At 35.2% G+C, this 8,663-nt stretch overlaps 2 protein-coding genes across 2 annotated transcripts in view; both read right to left on the reverse strand.

Annotated features, from left to right (window-relative positions):
- The window catches only part of LOC134230561 (general transcription factor 3C polypeptide 1-like), a gene marked incomplete at its 3' end in the record, with an annotated part of 39,144 nt that extends 32,334 nt beyond the window's left edge, over positions 1 to 6,810 (reverse strand). The window contains exons 1-5 of the mRNA XM_062712390.1: positions 6,738 to 6,810; positions 4,308 to 4,513; positions 3,748 to 3,905; positions 3,398 to 3,529; positions 2,476 to 2,596 (exon numbers count right to left, since the gene is read on the reverse strand). Coding sequence (XP_062568374.1) covers positions 2,476 to 2,596; positions 3,398 to 3,529; positions 3,748 to 3,905; positions 4,308 to 4,513; positions 6,738 to 6,795 — 675 coding nt within the window. The remainder of the gene's footprint in view (positions 1 to 2,475; positions 2,597 to 3,397; positions 3,530 to 3,747; positions 3,906 to 4,307; positions 4,514 to 6,737) is intronic.
- A 1,035-nt stretch (positions 6,811 to 7,845) lies between these two features.
- LOC134230558 (uncharacterized) lies at positions 7,846 to 8,274 on the reverse strand. The gene has a single exon (XM_062712386.1). It carries the CDS (start codon positions 8,272 to 8,274, stop codon positions 7,846 to 7,848), a length of 429 nt encoding a protein of 142 aa, XP_062568370.1.
- Positions 8,275 to 8,663: the final 389 nt, after the last annotated feature.

The following is an 8,663-nucleotide window of genomic DNA, read 5'->3' on the forward strand; positions in this document are numbered from 1 at the left end:
TTAAGAATAAGACTTCAAATACCCAGTATATACAAAGAAAAATAACTCTGCTTGATAATTGTCATTTCAATTTCTCAATAGTTCTATCCATCCCACAGATCACTGATTACAAAGAGAGCCCTCTGCACATGCAGGGTTTACACTTAACGCTCGCCCACTCGCAAATTGCAAGTAAAAATTGATGTGGGCTCATAAAATTTGTAAGTTGCTCTCCCACGTGGCGAATAAAAATTCTGCAGGGGCTGAATTCATTCCCAGTCCCCTTACTGAAAAACAGACATTTTATGCAGATTTTTGATTTAAAACTACAGAAAAATGAAATAAATCACAGCAGTATGGTCCTATTGTTCATAAATATCCTTCATCTTTTCCATTTAAAGTACTATACGATTTGTGAAATTCCCTAAAACGATCGTCTTTTTTCCTAATCCGAATTTCCTCCAACCCTCTGTAAATGGTTGATATCATATGTGAGAGATATACAATTTTAATAACTCTCAACTACTCAGTCATATGAGTAGTAAGTGTCAATCAGAGACCTATATAATACTTTAGTATATAGGTCCCTGTGTCAATGCAATTTATCAGTTGAAGACATGTACCAGGGCTACATATTTTTTTTTACATGTATTACCAAGTAAAAAAAAGATATTAAAAATGTTCCTTGAATACAATTTTATTTCCTTTGATTAAATATTTATATGACATCTGATTTTTATAAAGTAAGAACTCTAATTTTAAACAGATGAATTTATATATGTACGAGGGTTGTCCCGTAAAATCGTGGACAAGTTGTCTAGTGTGAAAAATAAACATCACTGCGTTCTGAAATCTTCACTATTATTTAGTACATATTTTAGTAATATACACAGCAAATTTCAGATAAATATATGCATAAATAAACAAATTATGAGATTTTATGCCATATACTGTATCACCTTACGGCGCATGGATTATAACGTCAAAGTGTCTAAAATAGCATATTTAAGTGCATGATAATTTTTTTGAAAAAATATAGGCAAAAATAAAGATTTTATTATGCTTGAATGTGCACGAGGTATTGTCCTACGGCGCACGGTCAAAAAACCAAGGTTTTATTAAAGAATACACAAGTTTGAATTCAAAATAAAAGTTTTAAATACATAAGATTTGGATTAAAATTATCCTAAATTCAATTCCACAATCAATTTTGTAGTCTTTGCAAAAATTTTAAGGCATTTGGTTAATTTTTGGCAGTTTCTCGAGCATTCGAAATGGGAAAGTGGTAAACACAACACACGAAAAATGGCGACATTTTATGATGTTACGGCGCACCGGAGAGCAGTTCCGTTTTAATTCGATGTTGTAATGACACCTTTAGAGACTTGAAATGACCATAGAAGAAAAAAGATTACAAAAATATCACCACATCTTAAGTATACAAATGAAATAGGAGTTTCTTAGCAAAGTCTTTTTTGATCGAGTCCCTGGGGAGTACAAAACATACAGACAAACTCCTAATGTAACAGCAAAAGACGCTGTCACAGTAGACCGCCGATATGAGATTTTCTGTTAGTTGAATGATGGTGAGAATATTGTCTGTAACTTACTGATAAATCTTCAGAAGATCGCATGAGGGTGCCAATTGGTTTTTCGACTGTTTTCTATTAGATGAATGATGGTGAGAATATTGTCTGTAACTTACTGATAAATCTTCAGAAGATCGCATGAGGGTGCCAATTGGTTCTTCGACTGTTTATGGAGACTAAAGAATGTGTATCAATGAAATTCCTAAATTTAAGTCGGACTCATCCAACTTCATTTTCAGCAAAGATAAAACGTGACGCTGTTTTAGACACTTTGACGTTATAATCCATGCGCCGTAAGGTGATACAATAAATGGCATAAAATCACATAATTTGTTTACTTAAGTATATATTTATCTGACATTTGCTGTGTATATTACTATAATATGTACTAAATAATAGTGAAAATTTCAGAACGCAGTGATGTTTATTTTTTACAACTTGTCCACGATTTTATGGGACAACCCTCGTACACAGGGTTGGCAAAAAAGCGGGAAATACTCATATTTCCCAGAAAGGTGGGAAATACTGGTAATTCCAGATCTGCTCAAGATAAATATATCTCGCAAAACAGGAGCACAAAACTGTCCAGAGTCAATTTGTTAAAACAACATATTTGATTGTATAGTAATATCTGCAGTGTTTATAGATGGATTAAAACAATTATCTTCTTGGATTTATAATTAGTAAACTTCATAATCATGCTAAACTTGACAACAGCAAATTAGATAATTTTACTTGCTGTCTTATGTGATACTGATCCATTTTCTACATGTTTTATGGTATGCCTGCTGTCCAATCCATTTATGTGTTAGTTCATGATAAAATATGTTCAAATCAAATCATAAACCTTACGTTGTCTGTTTACGTTGTCTGTTAAATCCAACGTATCACAAAATGTTTGTCTGACCTGTTTTTTGAGTATGCCTAGTTTGATGAGTCGCAGCGAGTGGTAAAACATGGACTTGGGTTGGATATTAAAGACCTGTAGACTGGATTCACCAACAGACAATTCCCCTGCCCTCCGAGACCTGTCAATCAAAATATTGCGAATGATAGATAGATATATATATATATGGGCTGATATATAAGTGTTTTACCATATAGCTTCCTGACTAATGATATACAATTGAACTTCAGTAACTTGAACTCAAACATCGAACAATACCATAGATATGTCGAAGTGAGTTTGAAGTTCCAACCACTTATTCTTTGAGTATTTTACCATGGATGAGTAAAATGATAATCAGTATGCAAAATTTCAGTATGCCCCACTTTTGATAAGACTTACTTTTTTAGGTAAAAATTTCATCCCCTATACTGTTGCAACACCTAGCTCTGGCCCTTGGGGGTCATTATTTGATTAATTTAGAATCTTCAGTTCAATTGGGAGCTTCCATATTTGTTTCACCTTTTCTGGCCCATTGGTGTTGAACAGAAAAATTTCTAATTCAAAGTACATCTTTGATCCCCTACCCTGTCATGATCTATAGAATGGCAAAATGTCAGGTACAGATCAATTACAACTGACGTTAAAGGGATCACTCTAAGGGGAAACAAAAAATAACCATCTCAGTAATGAGAAAATGGCTGAAAACAGGGGTGAGCAAGGAGAAATAGGTGCAAGAGACAATGGCTAAAATAAATTGCAAAAAAAAAAATATTATCACAGAAAAGCAGTAAAACTTGTCCAGGAAAAGAAGGATTTTTTCATAGAAAAGTTTGTCTCATTGGGGAAAAGTGAAACTGCATGCCTTCCAAGTTCCAAATGCACTGAACATAAACACCTGTACACACCTGCTTTGTATACAGAGTTTGACACATTTCCCTACCTGCCAATCCTCTCCAGTACACAGAAGCCGATGTCTGCCATGTTATACAGACTACTGGGGTCCAGCTCTTCACCACACAAAGCAGTCAGTCTCTGCTCCTGAGAGCCCACAATCACCAGACTGTTACCATATCTGATAATATACATAAATCTATCTGACAAATACCTTAGCAAAACAGCTTTAATGGTTCTTTTAAATCTTAGGCCTCTTTCATCTCTGTTAAAAAAGTCTTAACATGTTTATAATACATGTACTTTCTTAAATTCCTAATCAACATTCAACAACCTAATTTTGTTAACCTTGATAAGGGAAACCTTATTCTTTGGTACATGTATACAATATAAACTGACCTCTCCTCCGCCTCTTTCACAGTTGGTCTAGCTTGAGAATCATCGTTTGGTTTTATTTCCATGGTAACACATTGTCTACTATAATACGTAGAACAGGAGCCAATCACAGAGCCCTCACTCTTGATGATTTTGATTGGATACAAGTCTTCTCCCACATCCTGTAAAATGATTTGTTAACTGTCAATGATTTTGATTGGATACAAGTCTTCTATATCCTGTAAAATGAATTGATAACTATTAATGATTTGGATTGTACACAAGTTTTCTACATCCTGTAAAATTGTTATTGTTATTAAACTGATATTGTGGTGTTTTATATATTATATAATAATACTTATAAAATCCACCATGATGACTTCCTGATTCCTGGCTCTAAAAATGAACTTTCAAAATCCACTGTCACTCCTGATTCCTAAATCTTACAAAATTAATTGTAAATTTTGATTTCTAGATCTACTTATAAATTTCAAACTTCACTGTAACTCCTGATCCCTAGCTTTACTTATAGTCTCATGAAATCCACCATAACTCCTGAATCCTGGCGCTATTTATGAACTTACAAAATCCACTGTAACTCCTGAGTCTGGGTCAATTTGGATTGGCTGCTTTGCGGTAAGGATTCCCCGGGGAGTTTCCAGTTTGTAGAACTCCAGATCCGGGATGGACAGCAAACAGGACCACAGGAATTCCCTACTCTTCTCATCCAGCCTCATTTTGAAGTTAACCCGGTTTTCCAGTCTTACCCATAATGCTTGCAGAGTAATGCCTATAAAACAAGAGGTTAACAGGTAACTATGATCAACTGAGTTTCAATGGCTCTGCTGTTCTTCAGCAGATTTTTTTGAATTTCTTTATATGTATTTATGTTTTAGAGTTAGACATTGATCCCCTTTTGTTGCTCTACCTCATGCATGGGTCATGATTTAAACAAAATATCAGTTTGACTTATCAGGTCTTTTTTGTTCGTGAAGTGTTTTTTACAGGATTTTTACCTCGTATTCCTAGATGCAAGACTTTGATCACTCACTGTGGACCTACTAATCCAAGGGGTTCATGATTTAAACAAACTTGTTTCTTTTACATGTTCACAGTACAGTTGTTACCTAGAGATTTTTACATATTATTTATGACCAATCATGGCTTTGCTGTTTTTTGAGAAGAAACCTTTCCTACCTACTTTACTACTTATTTAGCTATCACCATACTTTGTCAGTAATTCTCACCCTGGTGGTCATGATTTGAACAAACTCAAATGAACACTATCTATATGTCAGACTAAAATGATGGTAAAACTCTAAGGTCAAGGTCAAATGGTAAATATTATTTATACCCACTGAAATACTTTGTCAACAATGAAGGCCCTAGCAACAACTGTTCAAAAATTATGTTCAAGATATAATTATTGTAACTTTTCGTAAACAGATGAAGAGACGACCAAAAATAATATACATGTTATTGTACAGCAAAACTCGGTTATAATGAAGTCACTGGGACCTATGAAATTACTTCGTTATATCCATAATTCGTTATAACCATACAAGAAATTTATTAGATATATATAGCTGGGGATCCAAGATGACTTCGCTATATCCGTAAATTCGCAATATCCGTGTTCATACTAAACGAGTTTTACTGTACCTCCAAAATCTTTGATTATTTGGGGGAAGGTAGTTTTTGCCCTGTCAGTCTGTCTGTTTCTCCACAAAAACTTTAACCATGACCATAACTTTTGACTGGGTGGGGCTATGGCTTTCATATTTCACAGGTGTATTTCTTGTGACAAGTCCTTTCTTAGGGTAAAACTATGACCTTGACCTTTGATCCACTTTTACCAAAAATTTTAGAACTTTACCCTAGGACATTACTTTTGAATAGTTGGTGCTAGGGCTTTCATATTTCATAAATGAATTCACTGTGACAAGACCTTTCAATGGGTATAAAACAATTTTGACCTTGACTTTTTAGTCTGACCTACTTAAAAAAAAAATAACCTTGATCAAACAAATTTTTACCTTTAGTTCTAGTGCTTTTAAATTTCACAGGTATGTTCTTTGTGACAAGACCTTTTTCAGGGTACACCAATTTTGACCTCTTGACCTTGGAGTACATGTATGGTCCATTTTCACTTAAAAATCCAAAGTTTAACCTTGACCAACCTTTTCAACAGTTGGTGTAGGGGATTTTATACTTCATACGTATATTCATTAAGACTAATTTGTTTAATGGGAATAAACATATTTGACCTTTTAATATTGACCGTAGAGTACGACCTACTTTTAAAAGAACTATAATCTTGTCCATAACTTTTGAACTCTTAGAACTAGGACTTTTGTATTTCAGAGGTGTATTTCTTGTGACAAAACTTTGGATACCAACAATTTTGACCTTTAGACCTTGACCTTGGAGTTTGACTTGTATTTGACAGCCTTTAACTCTTGCTTTAAGCTGCTATAAACCATAAGCATCAGTTTTTTAACAAACTCATGTTTATTTACTGAAAATTTTTGTAAAACATGGTAAAATGGATAGTTATGCCAGCTCTGGGGTGCTTCCACATAAATATGATTGATTATGTACCTATGCTGTTCTTGAGAAGATTTTCATCCCCTCGCAACAGTTTCAGCACTCTGGAGGGAATATAGTAACGTGTTTGTGTGCAAGTGGGTTGTCTGTCCTTTGCAAAACGGGACATAATTTGCAAAAGGATCAATAGCCAGTGTGCTGTCTTGATTGGTAGATTTGCTTTTTACTGGGAGGATGACCTGCTCTATAGCCCTTGTTCCTCTTTAATATTCCTATGTTAATCTTTAGTAATTTTAAAATATGACTGTACAGTTAACGACATTATCATGAATACTGTCTTCTCCCTTTAACATGATTGAGGGCCCCTGTGCCTAATAGAAAAGGAATAGTTCACTGGTACAGTAATTGAATTGTCACTTTAAATTTTGAAATCAAGACATCATGTTAAATCAGACTTATACGGTTACCATCCAGTCCCTCCAATGCAACCTCCTCAGTCAGGATAGCTCTGTAATCTGTGTCCATTCTCTGTTTTCTAATAATAAACTACACCCCCACTCCACCAGACCTGCATCAGAAACATACTGTACTGTTAGGTTACATCACATTTCTAAATCAGAAAGCAATTACTTCCAGATTGAATATTTAACATAAAAGCACAAATTTCAGAGGTGAAAATATGTGTGAAAATTCATCTCTTCATTTGATATACTGATAAACAGATAAATAGGCCTGGATAACTTTTAGCTAAATCAACCTTTTCAATAAATTTTGAGTAATGGCGAAGTTTATATAGACTGAAACTGAATTTAAATTTAAAGTGACAGGAAAAAATAAAAATGAATTGAAGAAAAATGTAATTGAAAAAAAAATTAGAAGATGACAACATTCGCCGCAAGTCAGAGTCGAACTTGTGATCTCCGATCCGAGGGGTCCATCCCCACGTGTTTTTGTTTACAGTCCGAATATCCTAGGTCAGCAAAACCTAAATAAAACTCAAACTTTAACACATATTGTTCAATATCCACATATTTTGTTGGCAAAAACAAGAATAAACACCTGTTTAGCTAGTGAAATAGAAACGAATATCCTTGCTCAAATATGTCTACCGCCATTTCTCCGTATTTACATCACTTTGTTAGAGGAGTTCCGAAAGAAAGCTTAGATTGCGCGCCAAAATTCAAAACTTCCGTACATCTTCCTGCTGGACTGTGTCATTGATTGATTGAATTGTCTTGTAGATGAGGCAATCGTCTGAAATAATTTTACATTTGATGTTACCACCTCCGGGGATCATTGATGTAGGCAAGAGGGACCCATAACTGTGCCTTGAGGTACTCCAGAGTTCACGTCTGCTATGTATGAGGACATCCCCTCAATCAATACTCGCTGTTTTCTGTCCGATAATAAACTTTCTATCCATTGAAGACTGCAGCTACGAATCCCAAAATAATTCAGTTTGCAGAGGAGTAGTCGGTGTGGAACCTTATCGAATGCCTAACGCCCTTCAGTTTACGAAATCCAGTAAGATGACATCAATCTGGTTGCCGTTCGATAGGCTACTAGCCAGGTCTTTTACTGTGGAATTAATTTGAGTCTCAAATGATCGCTTACTACGAAATCCGTCTTTATTGGTGTTAGGATAAAATTCCTTTCAAACTGGTCCAAGATATTGGAATGCAAAATGTGTTCCAAGATCTTGAAGCAAATTGCCGTTAGTGATACAGGACGGTATTTAGCCGCCGAACTCTTGTCGCCTTTCTTGAAAATAGGGACGACATGAGCCATCTTCCAGTCATCTGGCACACTTCCACCATTAAGAGACATATGGAAAAAAGTCAATGCCGATGTAATCTCCTCTGCCAGTTCCTTCACAAAACGTGCTGGTATGGCAACTGGTCCGGTAGCCTTGTTTGGTTGAACTTTAGGGAATAATTCCTTGAGGGTAATATCATAATCCTTCAGATTTTCTGGCCTAGACCCATAGAACCATTTCTTTTCCATCACAGCTCCAAACCACAGAGAACCACAATATAGGTAAAACACCTGTCCAGCTGGAAAAGCTTGAGTACACCGCGTGAATTGATGGTTATGCTGTCCATTGTCAGAAATGGGCTGGAACCCTTGTCTGGAGCTTGCCTAATATCCTCCGTTGTAAATACGGATTTAAACTATTCATTTAAGATATTTGCCTTCGCTTGTCGGTCGCTGGTTATGAGCCCATCAGTTTTCCTTAAAGCCATATATGGCGTAACTGATAAAAAAAAATACATTTTTGAAAAATACAAAATTAAGTAAAGAAATATAGTTGATACATTTAAATTAAAGCTTTTCATACAATTCGGAGCACGGAGGACACCTCGTTTTATCTAATAATACGATTTTATCTTCTC

The sequence above is a fragment of the Saccostrea cucullata genome, unplaced genomic scaffold, assembly GCF_032062105.1.
Source record: "Saccostrea cucullata isolate Sc308-1 unplaced genomic scaffold, CSIRO_AGI_Scuc_v1 ctg13151, whole genome shotgun sequence".
Taxonomy (NCBI): Eukaryota; Metazoa; Mollusca; class Bivalvia; order Ostreida; family Ostreidae; genus Saccostrea; species Saccostrea cuccullata.

Bases quoted from the DNA above. Each gene is read 5' to 3' on its own strand.
- LOC134230558 (XM_062712386.1), bottom strand. From the start codon at position 8,274: ATGGAAAAGAAATGGTTCTATGGGTCTAGGCCAGAAAATCTGAAGGAT.